Source organism: Phyllosticta citriasiana (assembly GCF_038021145.1).
Source record: "Phyllosticta citriasiana strain CBS 120426 chromosome Unknown IWZ02scaffold_15, whole genome shotgun sequence".
Lineage (NCBI taxonomy): Eukaryota > Fungi > Ascomycota > Dothideomycetes > Botryosphaeriales > Phyllostictaceae > Phyllosticta > Phyllosticta citriasiana.
In genome coordinates, this window is record NW_027117292.1 from 497,992 (window position 1) to 519,044 (window position 21,053).

At 54.7% G+C, this 21,053-nt stretch overlaps 10 protein-coding genes across 10 annotated transcripts; 4 read left to right on the forward strand and 6 right to left on the reverse strand.

Annotated features, from left to right (window-relative positions):
- Positions 1 to 1,843: 1,843 nt before the first annotated feature.
- Positions 1,844 to 4,033, reverse strand: IWZ02DRAFT_88507 (P-loop containing nucleoside triphosphate hydrolase protein). Its single transcript, XM_066771373.1, has one exon. The coding sequence runs from the start codon at positions 3,594 to 3,596 to the stop codon at positions 1,965 to 1,967; it is 1,632 nt and encodes a 543-aa protein (XP_066619033.1). The 5' UTR covers positions 3,597 to 4,033; the 3' UTR covers positions 1,844 to 1,964.
- Positions 4,034 to 4,140: 107 nt separating this feature from the next.
- Positions 4,141 to 5,463, forward strand: IWZ02DRAFT_461919 (uncharacterized protein). Its single transcript, XM_066768248.1, has one exon. It carries the CDS (start codon positions 4,173 to 4,175, stop codon positions 5,121 to 5,123), a length of 951 nt encoding a protein of 316 aa, XP_066619034.1. The 5' UTR covers positions 4,141 to 4,172; the 3' UTR covers positions 5,124 to 5,463.
- Positions 5,464 to 6,048: 585 nt separating this feature from the next.
- IWZ02DRAFT_471844 (uncharacterized protein) lies at positions 6,049 to 7,139 on the forward strand (the record flags this gene model as incomplete). The annotated part of the gene is given in 5 exon segments (XM_066768906.1): positions 6,049 to 6,234; positions 6,257 to 6,391; positions 6,444 to 6,595; positions 6,712 to 6,922; positions 6,942 to 7,139. The coding sequence occupies 5 exon segments, from the start codon at positions 6,049 to 6,051 to the stop codon at positions 7,137 to 7,139; spliced, it is 882 nt and encodes a 293-aa protein (XP_066619035.1).
- A 120-nt stretch (positions 7,140 to 7,259) lies between these two features.
- Positions 7,260 to 9,183, reverse strand: IWZ02DRAFT_88518 (stress response protein Rds1). The gene is made up of 2 exons (XM_066771374.1): positions 8,180 to 9,183; positions 7,260 to 8,129 (listed from the first exon to the last, which is right to left on the reverse strand). The coding sequence occupies exons 1-2, from the start codon at positions 8,922 to 8,924 to the stop codon at positions 7,381 to 7,383; spliced, it is 1,494 nt and encodes a 497-aa protein (XP_066619036.1). The 5' UTR covers positions 8,925 to 9,183; the 3' UTR covers positions 7,260 to 7,380.
- Positions 9,184 to 10,443: 1,260 nt separating this feature from the next.
- Positions 10,444 to 11,514, reverse strand: IWZ02DRAFT_384914 (NADP-dependent oxidoreductase domain-containing protein; the record flags this gene model as incomplete). The annotated part of the gene is made up of 1 exon (XM_066765369.1): positions 10,444 to 11,514. The coding sequence occupies one exon, from the start codon at positions 11,512 to 11,514 to the stop codon at positions 10,444 to 10,446; it is 1,071 nt and encodes a 356-aa protein (XP_066619037.1).
- A 517-nt stretch (positions 11,515 to 12,031) lies between these two features.
- IWZ02DRAFT_493956 (uncharacterized protein) lies at positions 12,032 to 12,613 on the reverse strand (the record flags this gene model as incomplete). Its single annotated transcript, XM_066769977.1, has 1 exon — positions 12,032 to 12,613. One exon carries the CDS (start codon positions 12,611 to 12,613, stop codon positions 12,032 to 12,034), a length of 582 nt encoding a protein of 193 aa, XP_066619038.1.
- An 824-nt stretch (positions 12,614 to 13,437) lies between these two features.
- IWZ02DRAFT_493957 (uncharacterized protein) lies at positions 13,438 to 13,986 on the reverse strand (the record flags this gene model as incomplete). Its single annotated transcript, XM_066769978.1, has 1 exon — positions 13,438 to 13,986. The coding sequence occupies one exon, from the start codon at positions 13,984 to 13,986 to the stop codon at positions 13,438 to 13,440; it is 549 nt and encodes a 182-aa protein (XP_066619039.1).
- Positions 13,987 to 14,145: 159 nt separating this feature from the next.
- On the forward strand, positions 14,146 to 15,456 carry IWZ02DRAFT_509017 (ferulic acid esterase A faeA; the record flags this gene model as incomplete). Its single annotated transcript, XM_066770462.1, has 4 exons — positions 14,146 to 14,480; positions 14,538 to 14,812; positions 14,870 to 15,274; positions 15,325 to 15,456. Exons 1-4 carry the CDS (start codon positions 14,339 to 14,341, stop codon positions 15,454 to 15,456), a joined length of 954 nt encoding a protein of 317 aa, XP_066619040.1. The 5' UTR covers positions 14,146 to 14,338.
- A 1,692-nt stretch (positions 15,457 to 17,148) lies between these two features.
- Positions 17,149 to 19,477, forward strand: IWZ02DRAFT_436530 (putative MFS peptide transporter; the record flags this gene model as incomplete). The annotated part of the gene is made up of 5 exons (XM_066766538.1): positions 17,149 to 17,152; positions 17,211 to 17,915; positions 17,962 to 18,102; positions 18,149 to 19,155; positions 19,247 to 19,477. The coding sequence occupies 5 exons, from the start codon at positions 17,149 to 17,151 to the stop codon at positions 19,475 to 19,477; spliced, it is 2,088 nt and encodes a 695-aa protein (XP_066619041.1).
- A 759-nt stretch (positions 19,478 to 20,236) lies between these two features.
- Positions 20,237 to 20,952, reverse strand: IWZ02DRAFT_436531 (profilin; the record flags this gene model as incomplete). The annotated part of the gene is made up of 5 exons (XM_066766539.1): positions 20,237 to 20,371; positions 20,434 to 20,586; positions 20,708 to 20,792; positions 20,856 to 20,871; positions 20,940 to 20,952. The coding sequence occupies 5 exons, from the start codon at positions 20,950 to 20,952 to the stop codon at positions 20,237 to 20,239; spliced, it is 402 nt and encodes a 133-aa protein (XP_066619042.1).
- Between the last annotated feature and the right edge of the window lie 101 nt (positions 20,953 to 21,053).

The window sequence follows — 21,053 nt, forward strand, 5'->3', positions numbered from 1 at the left end:
AAATGCTGCAAATACCCCAGCCAAAGCACGTTTGTTGAGACACTCATTGTGCAGGCTATTAGTTTGTCTTCTGGCATTTCCTTACGTTTCGTTGGAGTTTTCCTTGCTGGTCTATTGTATTGCATTCATTTTCTTGATTTTACATCCTTGTTTCTATCTGTTCCTGGCGCGGGCCAGGACTCGGCTGCGTGTTAATGTTGCCCTGTTCTTTTCAAGTTTCGCATTTCGATCTCCTCACCGGTGTCTCGCAGATTGCCGCGCTTGCCGCGTGTCTGGTTTCGTGCCGCACGGTACGGCGCGGTGGCTGGGAGATTGAGGTGCCCCTGATACCTGGCCCGCTGACGCTGTTTTCTTATCTTGCCGTTCCAGCGTGATCTCCTTCGGTTGCCTTCTCTCTCCGCTGATCGCCCGTCTGCTCTTGTCCAGCGCGAAGAGCACGGTTTGAAGTTGGGATGGGGCTGTTGGACACGTCTGATGCCGAGGGCTTCTACCCGAGCACTTTTTGCTTCTTCTCTTACCAATGTTTTACACACAGACACACTGGTCCAGCCGGCACTCCTGATGCCTGTTCAGGTGCCGAGCTGACCAAAAATCATGAATTAAAAAAATCGGCTTCTTTATTGCGGCTAAATCAAAATCACAACACACCGAGACCCCCCTTTCGCATGCCTTGAAAATTACAAGTGATTTCGGGAATGCCGACAAAAGCGTGGCGGGCGAATAAAGGCCGATCGAACTTCGATCGGCGCGTAACGGCACATCAAATACCGTGCCGTACGCGGGAAGCGAATCTTCCATCCCTGCTTCGCCTTGTGGTATTCCTGCCATCATTTCTCTGATGCTGCTTTTCTGGGATACCCTGGAGGGAGCTTTTTCCCATCCGTTTTAGCTGTTTGCTCATTTGCTACTGCTACTACTGCTGCTGCTGCTGCTGCAGCAGCATACGATGCTGACCTATAATACTACTATTCTTAGATATGCGCGAGCGGTACGGTTCGGTATGTTCATTGTCGCGCCATGCGTGTGTTGTTTTGATTGAACCGCTGGCTACCGGTCGACGTCACGTTTTCTAACCTCCAATGTCGAACTTTGGATGTAAAGCCCACTGTCTATCCAATCATTCGACGTTTGAGCGGGCGGTCGTGGGAAGGAGGCAATGCCGGGTCTTGGCGAATGAGAACGCGGAGTAGTTGGATTCTTATGTGTACAGCGGCTTGCAGAGCGGGCGAAAAGGATGGCGACGCTTGCTCGGTCTGGCCGATGTTTCCACGTGCAAGGCACGTCAGAGAGACGCGTGTGGGTCATGTTGCTTGTCCTGGAGGACGAGCTGTTCACTGTTGTGGCTTCGACTTCAGTGATGCGGAGACGAACTAAGGGGGAGCGACACGGGATGAGAGTGATAGTCTGACCGGTGGAATGAGGGATGGAGGCGTTTCTGCCTCTCAGATTTGTTGTTTGGTGGTAAGCTGATAAAGACGTGGTAGTAAATAAAAAGCAGTTTCAGCAAGTATGCAAGTTTTGGTTAATGGGAGAAACTTAACGTGAGCAAGAAGAGTCGGACAATGCTGCAAAGTAGTTCAGAGAGTGCTGACTTGAACCAAGAAGGAAGAAGCATCAGGGGGCAAGTTGTTGTTGATTTTCGCTCAGTGGACAAGTACCAAATGAAGGTTGTGCACTTGGGGGCACGGAATCAGAAACGCTTGAACCTTTGTCTTTGTTGAAGTCTTTGTCGCACTTTCTTTTACTGTATCACGGTCTCTGAGTGAGGCTGTAGAGAAAGGGAAGCAAAGGCAATCAAATTTTGCGATACCCTGTTGCGGGTCAAGATTCATGTTTGTGACGCCACAGTCACACTTGCTCTAGGAAACGGGAATTCTTGTGACCCAAGTTTATTTTGACTTTTGTAGACTACCAGCGTCTTGGACTAAACTAGATGCTATCAACGCAAAGGGCGACACAGACAATCAGGGACTCCAGTGCGATCTAGCCGAAAAGTAAACGTCGTCATCTGAACAGTACCCCTGCGTTGCGGTGCTGTTCGCCTTCGCTTGATTTGCCCTCCGCTGTGGTTGCATCTTCTTTGCTCCGCCGGCTTCGCGCGCCAACTTAGCCGTCATCGTCTTGATAGCCCACTGCTCGAAATCTCGCACAGCATCCGAGGGCGAATTACGGCGCTCCAAGAGAAAGCACTGCAGTTCGGCTGGCGTCAGTGCACTCTCCGGGACCTGGAGAGCAAAGGCATCAGCGAGGAGGTCCAGGTCCTCGACGGCATCGACGTCTGTCATGACATCGTCCAAGTCAGCATCCTGCTCCTGCTCCTCCCCGTCACCGTAGCTGTTGTATATGCGCTTGAACATGGCGGCCGCGATGCTCTTGGAGACGTGGCCGAAGTAGACTTGCTTGTCAATGCGGCCAGGGCGGATGAGGGCATGGTCGAGCGTCTCCGGGTGGTTTGAAGTCATGATGATGAGGCGACCTTCGGCGGCGCCGGCGCCGTCAATGACGTTCAAGAGGCCGCTGAGGGTGACGCGCGGCGGAAGGTGCTTGTCGTCGAAGCCCTTCTCCCTGTCTGCGAATTTCCCACTTGCGGCTTGGGCCATGTTCTCGCGGCTGATGCCCGCACTGTCAATGTCTTCGAGCAGTACGATGCACTTTTTCGGCAGGGTGGAGAAGAGCTTCTCCAGGTTGCGATCGTTGGCGTTTGCAGACGCCAGTGAAATGGAGAAGAGCTGGAGCTGGAGCATGCTGGCAAGGGCAACACAAATGGATGTCTTACCGCAGCCGGGAGGGCCCCAGAAGAGGTAGCCACGGCGCAGAGGAATGCCTCGATTCGCGTAGTAGGCCTTGGAGGCAGGGTGGAAGTACTTTTGTGCGTCTCTGACCAAGTCAGCTTTAACGTCCTCTTCCATATCAATCGACAACATGTCCCTTCTTCGCGTGAAGATCGGTCTTTGAAATTGGCGGAAATGGTCGTTCGGCTTGAAAACCTGGACGGCCTCGCTAACGAGCTCGTCGGTAAAAGCCTCGCACATCTTGACAAAGTCCTTCAGAGGCCGTGTGTCCCTGCCTCCGCATGTGATGGTCAAGTAGTCGATTGCATCGTTGGTATTTCCCTTTGGCACTGTGTGCTCCAACCAGAATCGGAGATTTTCGTGGACAAACGCATATCTTCCGGCGGGCTGAAAGTCAATGCTTCGCTCGTTGAGGCCAGTGACTCTCTTGTCCGTGACCTTGATGTTTCTTCCAGTGGCCGGGATGTTATGATTGGCCCATGCGATGACCTTGTGCAAAACATCCCATTGGCTATCGTCAATGGTTACTGTACTCGTCCAGTACTCCATGTAGACTTTGTTGAGAACTTCCGGTACTTTGGCGACTCCAGTTACTAGTCCAGTCACGGCTGAACATAACATCGGAAGGAGGACCATTATGTACCCGGATGAATAGACAGAAGTATTTAAATAGGGGCGGACAGCATCCCATATCGCCATGACCAATGGGCTGCAGCCATGTGCTGTGACGTAGCCGTAGTTCTTGAGGCCTTCTGACAGGACTTGGGAGAATTCTCTTGTGTTGAAGATCTTGGTTTCGCTCATTCTGAAATATATGTATTCGCCACCAGGGCCAGAAGAAGATGAAATGTGAAAATATGAAAATATGAAAAACGAGAGGAAAACTTGAGGATAGGGCGCCAAAGATCTGGGCGGTACCTACGCGTAGTACTTGTACTGCGCCTTAGGCGCTTCCCTTTCCAGTGCTTTGAGTTTGCTGGAACAATGGACGTGACTGTGGCTGCTGCCAGTGTCTAAGCATAGTACCAGTCAGCACAAGGGCTCTTTGTTCCACGGGCTTTTTGATAAGTTCACGAGTCGTGGCTTTGATTGGAAAGCGACAATGAGGGCATCGCGAGAGCACGTCATCAGCCGTCGCTCAGAACGGTCGCTGCTGCCATTGGTGACTGCAGAAGCTGAGTTTCTTGGTGTTCGATCCGCCAATGCTAAGAAAAAGCGCAGATGAAATAAGGGCTGAACGAGAGTCGAATTGAAGCAAACAAGACGTCAAGCCGAGGGATCGTCGTGATTAGTAACAGATCTCTGCCGGCCGAAAACCGGAGCGCTTGAACGCCTCGAGTCCGTGCAAAAGAAAGAGACCGCATTATATGTGGAGTCAAGATGATTCGTTGTTTGCAAAGCCGATTTCCTCTCACGCTCTGGCGTCGAACTGCTCTGTCAACAAGGTCAACACGGGGAGCTACGTACCTCAACATGTCGACCGTCGCCGCAGCCCCAGTCTTGCCGGGCTTCAAGCCCCTCAACCACAAAACGCACCTTTACACGCCTGAGCAAAAGGAGACGAGAGCATCTCGGCAAGTAAAGGATCCAAAATTGGTACTGCTTTCGAGTTGGATGGACGCAAACCTCAAGCACGTTACCAAGTACGTTCTATACTACCAACAGCTGTGGCCCTGCACGCCAATTCTGCTCCTCACGTCGTCGGCGTCGGATTTTTTCTTCAACAACAAGGCCCGTCAAAAGAAAGAATTCGCTGCCGCACTGGCCGCTCTCCACAACTTCATCCCCACACCCGACTCGGACGGACTTTTTGTCCACACAATGTCGAATGGAGGCACCGGCAACGTGACCCTCTTCGCTGAGCAGTACCGCTTCATCACAGAGAGACCATTGCCAGCACAAGCCGTTCTCCTCGACTCTGCGCCCAGTCAATCAAGATTGCTGCCTGCTTTATCGGCCATGAGCCTGGGTCTGCCGAAGCAATTCTATCTGCGGTGGCCGATGCAGTTCGCCATCGGGATGCTCCTCGTCGTCTTCTACCAAATTCCACCAATGTTTGGATTTGAAACCATGGCATCACACATGAGGCAACAACTCAACTTGACGTCCTCAGAAGTCATCCGCAAGGAAGCGCCCAGGTGGTACGTTTATAGCGATGGCGATTCACTGATTCCGGCGAGCGACGTTGAAGAGCATGCGGAAGATGCGGAAGCCAAGGGTTTGGTGGTTAGGAGAGAGAACTTTGGACAAAGCCCTCACGTTGGACACATGAGAAAGGACCCGGACCGCTATTGGACCATTGTTTGCAGAGCATGGGAAGAGAGAGTTTGAGGGGACCGACTCATTGGATGCCCCTGACTCATGGATATGCATGTTCCAACGACATACACATGTAAAAACTAGCTGGCAGACATTCCAAGTGTGGAGTCATCAAACCAGGGCGCAACGGCAAATGAGAGAATCGGAAAGTCTCTCCGTTGCTCCTCGCCGAATCAGAACTGTAGCCAGAATATTTCTCCCCATCACGTGTTGAGGAGACGCCTCAGGTCCAATAGGTGAAAATGACTGACATGGGTCTCCGAGATCTGATCCCGAAACTACATCAGATAGCCGAGACCCTGACCCCGCAACCCCGCGCTTGGATGTGATTTTGGACAATCCAAACATAGGCACCTATTTTCAATGACCTCAAAAACTCGCAGCATCCGCATAAGAATTCATCACTTCGAATTCCGCTCACCTGGACGGCAGAAGGAAAGTAAAGTCGCTCAACGCTCGTTACTCTGCAGAACCCCGCATACAACGACCGCGAAAGATGGAGACAACTACCACTGGAACCAATCGAAGACTTCGAAATTCGTCATTAAGGACCACGGAACTGCCATCTGCAGGATATCTTGGAGACGAAAGGCCCGTAATCCGTGCTAGTACGGCAGATTTGGCCCGAAAATGGCTATGGATCTGGCCTTCCGAGAAGTACGGCGCCCTGAAGAGAAGTTATTTCCCGATACTGACGCCTGGAAGCTCTGCTGTTGGGGACGGCATCAATAAGGGGTAGGATGGTCAAGAGCTATAAAACCAAGGGCATTATTGTCTGTTCAAACGTCAATCAACTGCTCAATTCTCTTTTCTCCATCTTTCCCAAGACCGAGCTTAACGAAGCGCCCTGTTCGCCCATCTCCGCACCTTTTTTGCCGCGCCCCACACCTCCAACATTCCTCAAGTCAAGCCACAGAGCATGGATGCTCTCAGCAGCATGCCCGAAAAGTTCCCCGCTCCTCAAATCAACATATGCGTCGTGGGTCTCGGCCGCATGGGCAAGCGGCACTGCAAGACGCTCATCTACCGCGCACCGCAGGCGAAGCTAACGGCAGTCTGCACGCCAGCACCAGCGGAGCTCAAATGGGCACGCAATTTCTTTGGGCCGGAGAGCGGCGTCGAGGTCTTCGACTCATACGAGAAAGATGCTGGAGCAGCCGGGCCTGCAAGCCGTCTGGGTCAGCACCAGCACCGACCTCCACGCGCGAGTCACAACGGCAGCCATCCACAAGGACCTGGACGTGCTGTACGAGAAGCCGCTGTCGTACGATCTGGAAGAGGTACGCAGCTCAGAACCGCCGAGGCTTGGACGATTTCGACTCACGCGCAAAGCGACCTCCTGCAGGCTCGCGCCGTCGTCCAGACCTCGCAAAGCAGAACACCCACCTGAAGATCATGGCGGCCTGCTCGTGCCGCTTCGACGCGTCGTACACCGGTCAGCCAAGGCGCAGATTGACGCGAGCACCATCTGACGGCCCTTCATCGTGCGCAGCGCAGCCAGGCGGGCGACCTGCGCAACGACAGCAGCTTCATCAGAGCGTACGCGCAGGAAAAAAACAGCGCCATCTTCTTCGACCGCACCATCCACGACATCGACCAGCCGCTGCGGTACCCGGGCGAGCGAGGACGTGGTGCCCAAGCGCGTCTTCGCCGTCGGCACCATCGCGCACCACGAGGGCCTGGCAGAGGCCAACGACATCAACAGCGGCATCGCCGTCGTCGAGAACTGGGACGGCAAGATGGCCTACTTCTACGCCAGCCGCACCCAGACGCACGGCCACGACGTCGCCAACGAGGTTCAGAGCGAACGAGTACCGGGATCGCTTCGAGCACGCCTTTGATACCGAGGCCAACGAGCTCCTGGGGAGCGTTGCCGAGGACAAGCCCGTCCCCGTCGGACTCGACCTCGGATTGAAGGGCATGGAAATTGGCTGGGCCCTAAAGAAGGCGCTGTGGGAGGGCCGCAGCGTCACCTTCGATCGCCAGGGCAGGCGGGTCGAGGAGGGCGGACAGGCCACTGGCGTTTGAGTTGATATTCCACGGGCTTGATTGACTGTGCCTGAACGTCGCAAATTGACAACATGGTTAGAAGAATCTCTTCGGTAATTTTTTCGGAAAAGACGTTCACTGTTTCATCAAATTCATGATCTAAAGTAGTAAACATTTTGTTGAGATTAAGGTCGTATTACTCGTACATCACAGGTATCATCTCGCAAAACTTCATATCTTCCTAGCAATGCTGTTACTTCTCCACTTCCATGAGAAGAATTCATCCAGCCGTGTACAGACCCAAAGCCTTAACATGAGGGTTAATCATGCTCAAGTTGAAAGGCGTAAGGTAAAGGTCCGAATCGGTCAGCGCAACGAAGACAGTCTCGTTGACAGCGCCGTCGCCCTGGTAGACGACGTCAGGGGGCTGGTACGTGAAGCCCTTGTTCTGGCCAGTGACCTCGAGCGACGTGTACGTCAGGTTGAGCTGGCTGACCCAGGCGACGAACTTAGGGTCGCCGGCCGTCGACGAAGTGACGTAGCTGTTGTTGGGGCCGACGGCCTGGCCAGGCTCGTCCCACGTGAAGCGCACCTGGCGGCCGGGGAAAGACAGGGGCTCGCTGCGGTTGCGCGAGATGGCCGGGCCGCAGTTGTAGCCCGTCACGTTGAGGTTGACGCATGACTCACCCGAGGGGATGCGCGAGTCGGACGGGTCGGCCGTGCGGTTGCCGACGACTTCAAAGTCCTCGGTATCGTTGGCCGACAGGCGGTTCGGGTTGGGGTTGTTGACAATATGCAGGGCGGGGAAGTTTTGCCATGCAAGGCGCGTCGTACCCTCTGGGCAGGACGAAATGTAGGGCGCGAGGTAAGTCCAGGCCCACGACTGAGGGATGCCAGTCTCGAACCACACGGGCTGAGGGTGCAAACCGAGCATCTGGCGGAAGGACATTTCCTGGCGAGCCTCGGTAGCAATCGACTGGGACAGCATTTGACCAACTTCGCGCGAGTCAAGGTGGTTGATGAAACCCCCTGATTCTATCGTCAGTCGTGAACACTCGAAATGTTACTTAATGACTTACAAACTCCAGATTCACCCCAACGCGTCAGCTTCGAGTTGAAGTCGATGAACTCGCGGACCGTGGTAAAGGGGTAGTTGTACGTGCACTGAGGAGCAGCCGCCTCTCCAAGCATGCGGCTCAACAGCGTTGCGTGACCAGTCTCCTGGTCCGCCATGAAGCGGATAAGCTCGCGGTGCTCGGCAGTCAGACCGGCGGCGATGAAGTCCTCGTCGCTAAAGGTCGCAAGACCGTTGTTGAAGAGGTCCAACTCGATCCACTCCTGGTACAGACCGAGCAGGATGGACTCGAAATCAAAATCCGAGTTAACCATGTAACGAGGCTCGGTGCCGTTGGTTCCCAGCCCACCTGCAGGGACGTAGGGCGCGGGCGCGGGCTCAGTAAGTGTGCCATTCTTGTTGTAGTAGGTTGCGGTAGGGTTAGGAGGAAGAGCAGAGACGGTAGAGGCCAAAGTTGTAGGGGCCTGGACAGCACCAGTGGTGGTCGGGGTACCAGAGTAGGGGCCGTGGCTGGTGTGGCCCGTAACGTCACTGCTAACCCTTGGGGGCTCGGTGGAAGGAGTGGTAAAGGTAGCAGAGATTTGGGAATCCAGACCAAATGAGGTAGCTAGCTTGGTAACAGGTGTTGGCGTTTCGGTGGCGTATGGCGCATTCGCGTCTGTGTAACCAGGAACGTCAGGAGCAGGAGCAGGAGCAGCTGCGGCCAAAGAGGCCAGGGCAGCGCCGGTCAAGAGACTTCTCGAGAACATTTTGGAAGCTGGAGATCGAGGCTCGAGATGCTTGGTCCTTGAAAAATTGGCCAAGAGGAGCTTGTCATCTTATAGCTACAACGGTGCAAGTCTAGAATTGGATTACAATGGCTGTAGTGCAATGACATAGTGGTCGGCACATGGCCCGATGGCAATGTTTGCTGGAGACATGGGAAAGCACGTTGCTGTGACTTCATGACCATCTGGAAGAGGAACGGTCGAGCGTGCCGGACGCCAACACTGGGCCAAAGCTGGCCTGGATGACATTGTGTGGCAGGGATCATGGGCAGCCACCCGTGGAGCGACCAATGGGTGGAGTGCAGAGGTCGTCACGTCGCGTGGTTCGGCATCGATGACACCAAGAACAGGGACGGCTATTAGGTCTGATGGGAGATGTACAGCAGGGTAATGGACCGAAGTCGGGCATTGATGATCAACCGTTGGTGGAGTAGTCGACGCTGAAGAAGCCGTGTGTCGTCCATGGCGAGCTGCAGGTCGGAGTCGGAATGGGAGGCTGATTAACCAGCAGAATCGAGACTTCGGAAGTTATAGACGGGACCATGTCGCAGGTGAGATGGCACAGGAGATGCGATCGAGATAGAGTGAAGCGGAGTCGATGGAGCAGTACCGTAGTCCCAGTGCCTGTAGGAGCCGCACTGAGTGGCCCAAGCTTTTTTCGAGCCGAGCGGCTCTCCCGCAGCCACAAGTGAGCGAATGACGTCCTCTCCACGCCATCTTCCCGTCACTTGCATCGCGGCACAGTGGCGACCAAAAATTTGTGATTTCGGTGGCTTTTCAGCCAGCTCTCCGCAGCGCTTTTCTGTTTTCCTCATCCGAACCTTTTCCAATCAGCCTCGATCACTGCGTCCATGTGGCCTGTTGTCTGGGGGTGGCAAGATCTTCACTGACTGTCCATCCCGGGCTGCTGGCAACCTCTTCTCCGCGCCTTTTCCACTGATGCACATCTCTGACCACTGCGAGCTCATCATTGACGCGTAAGACCGGCAGTTGCGGCCAATAAACAAGTCAACATCGTGCCCCGATCGTCGGGTTGTGGGTGGTTCCTTGGAATTTTTGGTACGGGTCTCACTCGTGGCGCCGATAGATTCGAATTCTTGGTCAGATCCACCAAGTGGTGTCACAAGATCGCCGGTTGGAAGATGACTGAAGCATCAAGTTCTAGGTCTTTGGTATTTGGACTGCTTACTGTCCACTGCCAGCCAACTCTGGAGACCAGCATCAATCCACGTTGCCTCGACCTGCACGTGCCCAGATGTTTGGTCCAGGTGCTTGTTCACTTCGACCGGCAGGCGTTACTCAACTGCCGTAGAGCTGTCCTTTCAAGTTCCGCAACGATCATGGAGTTGGGGAAATCTTGAAGCCCTTGGCCTCCCAACTCAAGCAACAGTTGAAATTGAATCTTATTTCTCAACACTTCGATTGACTGATGTGCTCTTGCAATTGTTGTAACTTTTCCCGCCTTTGTCGTTTTGAGCCATCGAGATGACGTCGTCCAAGGTTAATCCCCAAGACTGTGGTCGATCCATTCGCCGAGAATCTCTCGGACTTTTCCAACCAACTCGGCTTCTTGGGGGCTCAACAGGTCGTTTCCGTTCCTCAAGCTGCCGATATCGTGGCTCTTTGCCTGATCATCCGGCTGCAGCGTCGGATTGCGCCTCGGCACCGTTGATGCCACCTTCCAATTTACTTCCAGCTCCGCGATGCTCCCAGCCGCCACGACAACATTGACATTGGTCCCGGTCCGAGCCTTGACAGACAAGGCTGTAGTAATGGCAAAAGTCAGTGCCAGCTCCGCCAAATTGGCCCCTCGTTCCTCGACAAACTCCGACGCCCTCGCCGCAGCCTCCCTTAGGCCTTTAGGAGCGGGATGGAAATCTCCCAAGTCACCGACGGGAACGCCTCCAGAACGTAGCAGACCAATCGCAAGCGGGCTGGAGCAGAAGATGCAGTTGACGCCTGCGTCATTCAACTGGTCCAGCCAATCATTCTCCAGCAACCGCGTGTTTTGCAGCGTCAGTTGGCCCCAGACTTGTACTGCGTCAAGCGAGCGTCCATAGTGCTCCCGCACTTTACGCGCAACGGACAGGAGTCGTGGTATGGGATAGCCGGAGATGCCAACGAAGCGCGCGAGACCCTCGTCTGCAAGCCGGAATAGCTCGCCCACGGCGGCAACGGCCTCTTCTTCAGTCACGAACTCGACGTCATGCGCAAACACGACATCCAAATACGGCGTGCGTAGTCTCTCCAGACTGCGCTTGACGGATTTGCGAATCCACGCCGGCGAATAATCAAACTCTTCTGCCGCGATACGGCCCGCTTTGCTGAAGAGTAAGTACGAGGAGCGAGGGTACTTGGCCGTGACGGCCGGCTGCGACAGGGCGTCGCCGAGTATCATCTCGGATGGCCCGTAGTACGGCGACGTGTCGATGGCGCACACGCCGAGCTCAAAGGCCCGGGAGATGATAGCACGGGAGGGGAGCGACGCCGGGTCTGGGTGCAGCTGGTTGCTGAATCCAGCGCCGCCCAGGACGACTGGGGGGACGATTGCGGAGAGCGGCTGAGCAGACATGGCACCGGGATTGCTGCTGGGTGCTGACGTGGCGTCATTCAATGGTGTTGAGTCGTTGCTGACCATGTTCACGGTGTTTCGGGATTTACTCCTCTCAAGCCGGGCTCTTTCTGCTTCGCATCAGGGCAAGTTGAATTCCATTGCGACCGTTGTGTTGTTTTTCCAAGAGACTCGCTTTGAATACGAATTGCAGCGGAGTCATGAGGCTAAATAATCCACAAGTCTACCCCGCTGCCGCACGAATCATCCTTGATGATTGTGGCGTAAATCAGGGAGTGGGTCCTCAAAGATATCCGAAGGCGATGCTTCCTCATTAGACCGAAAGACCGAAACGTCCGTCTCGAGCATGTCTTCGACCTCGTCTGGATTCTGCACTCGCAGCATTTTCTTGATGCTCTTCTCCTTAGATTGATTCCTTCGCCGTCGATCTCCACCGTCCAGAATCCACACTTTTGACTGCGACAGGAGGCTAATGAAGCCGTGCCACGACTCAACTCGTCCAGCGCCGGCCACAGCCCTACGACATGACATCCACGACTCTGGTAAAATGCCAATGCAGATCGCCAACGACGAGAGGTGCGGCAATCCTGACGCCCTTGACCATCTTCTCCATCAGGTTGCCTCCAAACGCCGTCGTAGCCTCCCTCAACGCAACCAAATCGGCGCGCACGAAGCGCCGCGCGCTGACGAAGCTCAAGGCGCCCGCGCTCGTGGCGTCAAACACCATGCGACGGCTCTCGAAGGCGTCGAGCGCGGCAAAGGCAGCGTCCTTGAGGTCGGCAATGGCGTTTGCGATGGCGGCCGAGGCGGCGTCGTCGAAGGGCGGTGCGGCGGCCGCGCTGCGCGACGACGTGGAGATTTGCGCCGTCGTCTGCTGCAGCGAGGAGCGGATGGCTTGGATGGTCGAAGCGGGGGGCGCGGGCGTGATGGCGAGCGGTGTCAATTGGCGGCCCAGCGAGGTGAGGAGCGACGAGATTTGGTAAATGTCGGCGAGAAGGGCATCGGCGGCGTGCGAGGAGCTGCTTGCTGTTGCAGCGCGTGGAGCAAGAAAGGAAAAGAGCGCAAACGGAAGCACAACGGGGAGAAGAAGGAGGCGCATGATGTGTCGTTGACGCTGAAGTTCTTCGTGTTGAAGATGATGGTGGGTCTCAATTGCCAGATGCGGTGACGGAAAGATGAAAGCCACAAAGTCAGGCGCGGCACTGAAGGAATTCACCAAAGCTGCAGGGACCAGCAACAGTTTCCTCGCAGACCGTTGACGATGGATGACAGCATGGTAGTGCGGTCGAGGGAAGACGTGAGAGAGCGGGACTACGCACGGTAAGGCATCTTTCTAATCTAGACAGGCACATGTCGCGAGCCATCGGCCGCATTCCTGCATCCCGAGCCTTTTAGCTCGACCTCCCGTTCCGCCCGCATGCAGTGAGGGTTAGGCCCAGAACCAGTCGTCTTAGGATCCATGGCTAGCCGTAGCCGTTGTCTGTTCAAGCACGAGAACAACGCATGCAATGCCAGTCGAGTTTTGGCAAGAGAGTTGAATGTATTCAGTTTTCAGGCTGTTGTCCATTTTGGGAGTCGAGCTCGTCTGGCATTGTGACCAAACTAGGCGTGCGGGATGTGTCCATGTTTGAGGCATCTGTTGCTCTCATGTGAAACCAAGGGTCTGGAATGGTTCATGACTTCGACATGGCGGCGTGCCTCGGCCAGACCGTGGGGTACAGGGGAGGTACCTTTCCACCAGCTCTGTTCTCCCTCCAGCGTGACAGAGCTCCTAGCCGTCGAAACTGCACACAGACAACGGGGTTTGACTGATTGGCTCGCAGAAAACGCTGTTTAGAGAAGACCGCACAGTTTCCACCAAGCCTTCCTTGCAGGACTACAAGAGTATTCAGACATGCAATCCGTAGACTGGCGCTCTCCAACTCATCCCCCAAACGCTGCCAAGGCGTCTTCAAAATAGCCATCGATCATCTTGATCAGCGCAGGCGCAAGGACGCGCTCCAAGCGCCCCAATCGCGGGACCAGTTCTCCCCCAAAAACAGCTGTATCATGTCTCAATTGCAGCAGCGTTGTCTGCACAATGGGACTCAGCTCGCCAAAGGCGTCGGCTTTTGCCGCCGTCGTCTTGAGACTCTTGCGCACCGCGATTTGCAGCGCGAGCATTTTGAGCGCCACTTGTAGTGACTGTGGCGGCGAAAATGTGGTCGCAGGGAACGATTGCAAAAGCCCCGATGTCGACTTGAGGTGCTTGTGCAGTTTTACGGCCGTCGAGTGGACTTGGAGTGCGGGCGCGACGCCTAATGGACCGGAAATCACATAGCCGGTGTTGTGTGTAAGGTCGGCGGTGCCATCTTGGATGTTGCTGACGCCTTTGAGAATCCGCGAGAAAGAGATGCTGGGTGAGGCGTTGTCGGCGGAGGCGCTGTTGAAGAAGATGGTCAGGATCGAGACGAGAAGCAAGAAAAGTCGCATGGTGGCAGTCGAGTCGCTCGAACAATGTCGGGAATGCTGTGTGGACGCTTGCGTTGAGGTGGAGATCCATCAGTTGTCAAACGTCAAGTTCTGGTCCTTGGGAAGCACGATAAACCTCGGCTTCAGGGAAGACAGATGAAAAGCGACCCTGAGACTTGGGCTAAATAAAACCTGGACTGCGGAACGGAACAGCGAGTAGCGTCAACCTTGATCCTTCTCGGCCATAGAACCCCACCTCCAGCTGTTGCAGAGGGCCTGTCGATGCAACAGGGCCTGTCAATTTTGGAAAGGACATTGAACTTGACAAGATCAATCATTTCATTCCTGCTGCAGCGAGCTAGCAACCCTCAGCATGGATCTCCTTAACTCACCACAGGAGCCCATAACCGGCGTCGCAACATCTCCAAACCTTGCGGCGCAAAGCTTTCTCTTCAGCTCCAATGCTTCAGGCGCTGATGTGTTTCGAGGCGCAAGAGCTCCCGCGCCCATAGCTGGTAGGCGCGTTGTGAGGCGCATCAAGGAAAGGACATTCATTGCTTACTCTGGCTCAGTGTCGCCCAATGTCTACGACAAGATTGTGCAGTACAACCAGTTCTCCGCTGCTTCATACGCGGTAGACTGCGACAGTCCTCCATTTGGCTCGCGGATACTCAAGTACTTTGACGATCCTCGGACGGATACGCAGGCGTACTTGTATCGCTGGCCCAGTGCAAACGAAGTCGTGCTGGCCTTCCGGGGCACTGAAAGCGTCAGAGATTTGGATACTGATATCTCATGGCAACTGGTCCCTCTCGATGCTCCAGGAACAGATTGTACATCCTGCAAAGTGAGATGTTCTCAAAGTAGGAATACAACAAGCAATTGGCTCACAATAGTTTACTAGGTCCACAAAGGCTTTTCCGAAGCCTACGCCTCAGTCGCCGAAGACGTAGTGCAAACCCTGCGAAATGAGGATCACTGCAATCCATCGGCCTCGCTTGTTGTGACGGGTCACTCGCTCGGTGGTGCTATTGCCGCCATAGCAGCTGTGTCGCTGAAGGGATTGGGCTTGGACCCGACGGTCTACACGTACGGCGAGCCACGCAATGGCAACCCGGCCTTTGCACACTATGCAGACGCCATGATCTCGCCTGAGCGCCACTTTCGAGTGACACATGCCAACGATGGCGTTCCCCAGATTCCGCCAAAGGTACTGGGCTACCGGCATCATGGCATCGAGTATTGGCAAAGCCATGATAGAACCAACGGGCCGGAGACGACCTTTCGATGCGAGGGCGTTGATCCTGAGGTGAGTTCCCTACGTCGAGAAAGGATGAGTTAAACTAACAACGCTCTCAGCGTTGCAATGCGAATGCTGACCCGGGGCCTGCTCCCATCAATAGCGCGCATTTGTGGTACAGCGATTCGCTGATTGCAAATATTTTGAATATTGAAGCATGTGGAGCAAAATATCCGGTCAAACGGCAATGATGAATGAGCTCTATGAGGCCGTTTGTGCTTGCTGAAGACTGCTTGTGGTCCATGTACGATGAAGCGTCCATTTCATTTCTAACGATATCGAGCGCCTTCCATGTAGCCAGTCAGAGTGGAGAAGCGCAACGAGAGTTCGGTAAAGAGGGGCCATCGTGGGCGCGGCAAGATTTGATTTTCCCCGAGTCTGGCTGCGGCAGTGAACGTATGCTGCTCAGGCGCGACTATGACAGCGGATGGCAGCGCCCTGAGCGCGAGCGTAATATAGTAGTGGATGATGGCTCCTTAAGCACAACCGTATTGGGACTTGAACGCTACCTGGACGTGCCCATAGTGCCAGGTGCACCGTTGCGTTCGACACCCACTGTGGAGTGACGTTTGCAAAACTCGTGGCACGTAACATCGGGCGCTGGTAATCAAGACGTCTGGTCCTCCTGCCTTGTGAGCTGTTCGGCCAGCGACTCCTCACTTTCACTTAGTCCTGGCCTGTGTCGTGAGCGAACAATGGAATCGGGCTCAAATTCGTGCGGACCAATGTGTCGATGGTTGTGTGAGGTTGAAGAAGAAGGCGCGTTGGCGTGGAGCAGGGTCCTTCAAGTCAGCAAGCCACTCAAACCTCATCCGCCTCTACATCATCCATCAGCCCCATGCAAACACCAATCGTCGACCCTGCAGCGAATGAACCTCGCTCCTCGAACATTCTCATCATCGACAGACTTTTGCTTGGGATGCTTCCTGAAACGCTATGGAAGAAGCTCACCGTGTCATCCTTGAAGCACCTCCAGCACAGATACTTCCTTCACGGCCATCGCTGCCTCTGTTAGGCTACTTTACCTATCTCTCCCTCTTCATCTTCACATTGATTCGCTCGTCGTTCGAATCTCAGCCATCGTGGAGAAAATACGGATCTTCTGGACGTCCACGGCAGATACCTTCAGCCACATCGGCAGTCGCCGTCCATCTGCATGCCACGCAGAGAGTTGGCACTACACATCTCACGCTCAGTGGCACCAGAGTCGGTGGGAAAAGATGCTGTCATATCATTGGAATATTTCGAAAGAGCCGGCCCCTTGTTATAGTTTTCGCCATTTGCCATGTTGGCGAACCCAAATAGCGTTATCACGCCATTCGCTTTCTGGCGGCACCTGCCGGATTCGATGTAAGGCGCCGCGAAGCGTTGCAGACCTCGCTGACCTCGACAACTAGACATTCGGCAAAACCGAATGATTTTGAAGCGTAGAGGGTATTCTCGACTCAAGGCGTGCTTCTCCAAAGCAGCTCTTCTGATTGCGCCGGGAAAAACGATTGTTGTCTCAGACAGGGAGCATGACGAAGAACCCCCGGTCAGTCTTCATATCGAGATCTAGTCTCGATGCTCTCCACTACGGGCGATGATCGCGGTCGCCAATCATTGGACTGGATTGCGGCAAAGTAGAGCAACGCTATGCGGGGAGTTGGCGCGGTCGAAGACTATCGGCCGCATGGATAGCCTGCATGGGGTCGCGTCGCGCCGCTGCTTCGACCCAGAGAGGAATTCGGTCCGTCGAATGCGTTCTATGTCAAGGCCCGAAGTTGCCACAATATGGACATGCCTTGTTTGGATAAGTAGAGTATGGTGGCCGTTTCATGGAGGAAATCGCGGCTGGTTCCTCCTCTGCACGCAGATTCATTATCGATGTAGATCGGCCCAGCATGTGTACGCTCGCCCACTCTTGATTTACTTAAACATAGATCTATTGCTAACCAGAACACAGCGGGCACTACATCAGACTCGGTGACAGCCGACACTTTGTCTACTCAAGTACCGGCCGCTGTCGCAAAGAGACACACCGTCGAGACGCTAGCTGGGTTAAGTGACGGCACAAGTGCTAGAGAAACGTCCTCGGACAAGAAGTTTCAAGGAAACGTTGACACTGTCTCTGTGCCTCCTAGCCGCCATGATGGGCTGCCAAATCCGAACCCCGAGGAACAGCTCACCCTACGAAAGATTCCAGGCTCCATTCCCATGGTATGCTGGCTGTTGTGTATAGTCGAGTTCGCAGAGAGAGCGTCGTTTTACGGCGCCAAAACAGTCTTTTCAAACTTCTTGGAATATCCGTTGCCGAAAGGAGGTCAGTCTGGAACCACCTACCACGCCAATTCAAACTCACATGTGCCAGGAAACGGAGCGGGCGCCATCGAAAAGGGATCAGAACAGACTGCAGGTGCTCTGGGAAAAGGCCTGCAATTCGCCAATGCCTTTGTGTTGCTCTTCAGCTTCCTCGCCTACGTCATTCCTATCCTGGGAGCGTGGCTTGCCGACGTCAAGCGTGGCAGATTCAATACAATTGTGATTGGAGTCGTCATTTGTTTTATCTCCCATGTCATCATGATATTCGGCGCCCTGCCGAGTGTGTTGCGAGCGTACAAGGGACTGGCCCCCTTTATTGTCAGTCTTTTAGTCCTTGCGTTGGGCGCAGGTGAGCATTTGATATTCCCGTCTCCAAATGGTTTTAACAAGCCCAGGTATCTTCAAACCAAACGTCGCTCCTTTAATTCTGGATCAATACACGGCTCAGAAGCCCTATACCAGGATTCTGGACTCAGGTGAGAAGGTCATTGTTGACCCTGAAGCCACTGTCAATCAGATCATGTTGATCTTCTACGGTACGAAGACCACGAGCTCAAGTTGAACAGATGTTGACCTTCCCAGCTCTTATCAACGTCGGAGCTTTCTTCGCCCTCGCGACGACATATGCGGAAAAGAACGTCGGATATTGGCTCGCGTTTCTTCTTCCCACAATCCTCTTCATGCTCCTCCCAGTGCTGCTTGCGTTCATGTACAAGCGACTGGTCAAGGTGCCGCCAAGTGGCAGCGAATTGACCAAGTTCATCCAGGTGTGCTCCGTCGCTGTCAAGGAGAACGGCTTCAAGTTTTGGAAGAAGGATTACTGGGCCGCTGCGAGGCCATCCAAGCTGGCCGAAAAAGGCATCACTACGTTTGGTGGCAAGCCTATCCGCTGGTCCGACAAGTTTGTTAAAGATGTTTCTCGCATGCTTGACGCTTGCAAAATATTCCTCTACTTTCCCATCTACAACCTCAACGACAATGGCATCGGTAGCGTCGCAAACGACCAAGGTGTGTTGAGCTCCACTATCACCAAAAGCTCGATATTCCCCAAAGCTGGACTGAACACTTCTTCCCATTCTCAACGTTGCACGCGCAAAATTAGGAAACTAATACAAGTCGCAGGCTCAACCATGACCAGCAGAGGCGCCCCCAACGACCTCCTCTCCAACTTCAACCCCATCACCATCATCGTCGCCGTGCCCATCCTCAACGGCATCGTATACCCCTTCCTGCGTCGCAACAAGATCGCCTTCGGCCCCATCAAGCGCATCACCTTAGGCTTCTGCATCGCGTGCATATCGAGCGTCATCGGCGCCGTCGTGCAGTACCGCGTCTACGAGACGAACCCGTGCGGCTACAACGCCACGTCGTGCGTGTCGGACGGCAAGGTCAGCCCCGTCCGCATCTGGTGGCAGGTCCCCATCTACTCGCTGGGCGCCCTGTCCGAGTGCTTTTGCAACGTGACGGCGTACGAGCTGGCGTACGCGCGCAGCCCCAAGAGCATGCGTGCGCTCGTCGTGTCGCTTTTCTTGTTCACGACGGCGCTGTCGAGCGCCCTTGGCGAGATTCTGAGCCCTGTAATCAAGGATGTGAGTCCCGTATTCCCACCTTTCCTGTCACCCTAAAACGAATGGCGCTATATGATCGAGGAGGCATACGCTGACATTGGCTTCTTGACAGCCTTACCTCGTCTGGATCTGGGCCGGTCCGGCCATTGCCCTTTTCGTGCAGACAGGCATCTTCTGGTTCAGATACAAGCACTTGGACGGCGAGGCGTTCATGACGACCGATGACGACGACGAAGACACGTTGAACGACGAAGAAGCATCTCAGAACCTTCACGTACGGCATGCCGCTGGGGACGAGAAGGGACAAGGCCGTGGAAACGAGGGTGGTCCAGAAAAGCTTTAGACGTTGTAACGACCCGTATGTAGCCGAAGTAGTGTTGACTGGGGCGGTGAATACAAAGACGAGGAATAAAATCTTCCATTTTGTGGAGCGGAGCGGAGCGCATCAAGTGATTTCGTGATCCAAGAGATAGCTACAGCGGCAGCCGAAAGAAATGCTACTTCTTAGTTTAGCTGTAGTTGTGAACGACAGATCCCTAGGCGTGATTGTGGTGGTTGACAAGAAAGTGGCCTTCCTTACCAACCAATGGAGTGAACCAAAGAGGAAGGAACAGAGACGAGGGGGTCGGCCCGTCTGTGGCTGTGTCCATTTAGCGATGCTACAGGGAGGTGCGGTGCTCGTGAAGTGTTGTCTAGGCCAAAAGGCTTGTTGCAGTGCCCTTGGCAGCGCTGCTTGCCAAAGCTTATTGCTGCTGGTCAGGCGCTCGTGTCGAGGGAGGATGGGAGCAAAAAGTTTTTGGATGAATCCATTCATTGCTGGTAGCAGTACGTCCAACACCTCCAGTAACTCAATCGACCGGCCGGGCGACTGGTGCTGCTCCATCGGTCGCTGCTTGCGCTTCTCTATAAAAGTCGGAACCGAACCGAACCTTGAACCCTCTCGCCAGGAAGGGGGTGGGAGGGTAATGCCAGTTAAATTGTTTACAACATCAACAGCGCATTCATTTCCGTTGTGAATCGCCATCGTTGGCCCTTCTCAATCGCTTGCTGTTTGTGCGCGCGACGGCGTCTACGACCTCCGCCATGCTCCTCCTCCCAGCCCTTAGTATCCGACGCTGATGAGGTAGTCGGCCAGCTGCTCGACCGTGTTGGCGGCAGCGCCCGGCTGCACAGACTCGGGGTAGTGGGTGACGAGAATGGCCTGGGTAGTCTTGACAATGACGAGACCCTCCTTGCCCTGGATTTTTGCCGTCGTGTTAGCGGACATGGCTTGACAAAGGGGGATGGGTTGCGCCGCACCTTCTTTCCGTACAGACTCCGCTCGTCAGCCTTGAGGACGACGAACCGCTCGCCGGCGACGTGCAGGCCGGTGCTCTGGACCTGTTTGATGCCGTTGGCATCGCCCTTGTCCTTGTACGCGTTCACAATCTCCGCCATCTCGTTGGGGGCAACCTGGTCGCTACGTCAGCCCACGTGCTCCACAGCCTTGACCTCTTCCTTGCCCCCGAGTCCGCGACCCAGTTCTGCGCCTGGGGTGCTTGTGGATGCCGCGCAAGGGATGCGATGGACGTACGGTGAAGCCGGGCGATGCGGCCCAGACGCTGTTGCCCTCGGCGTTGAAGATGGCGGCCTTGTCAATATTGCCGGTGCCGACGAGGCTGTTGTACGATTGTCAGCATGCGCGGGTCCCGTCGACTCTGGATCAGGCGGGCGAGCAGTACCTCGTGTCAACGTATGCTGGGAGGGGCGTCAGTTGATGAAAGCTACGTTGGCGCGAAGAGGGGCAGGCAGAAGGAGCAACGTACCTTGCCAAGACATTGTCAGATGGGGATGAGGTAGGTGGGTGGGTGGGTGGTTGTTGAGGAGACGAGGTATCGAGAGCAGGAGGCGGAGCTATGTACTGGTGATGAGTGAATGGA

Coding starts and splice junctions, on each gene's coding strand:
- IWZ02DRAFT_88507 (XM_066771373.1), bottom strand. CDS start 3,596: ATGAGCGAAACCAAGATCTTCAACACAAGAGAATTCTCCCAAGTCCTG.
- IWZ02DRAFT_461919 (XM_066768248.1), top strand. CDS start 4,173: ATGATTCGTTGTTTGCAAAGCCGATTTCCTCTCACGCTCTGGCGTCGA.
- IWZ02DRAFT_88518 (XM_066771374.1), bottom strand. CDS start 8,924: ATGTTCTCGAGAAGTCTCTTGACCGGCGCTGCCCTGGCCTCTTTGGCC. Junction 8,130..8,179: donor TTGGGGTGAATCTGGAGTTT/GTAAGTCATTAA, acceptor CGATAGAATCAG/GGGGTTTCATCAACCACCTT.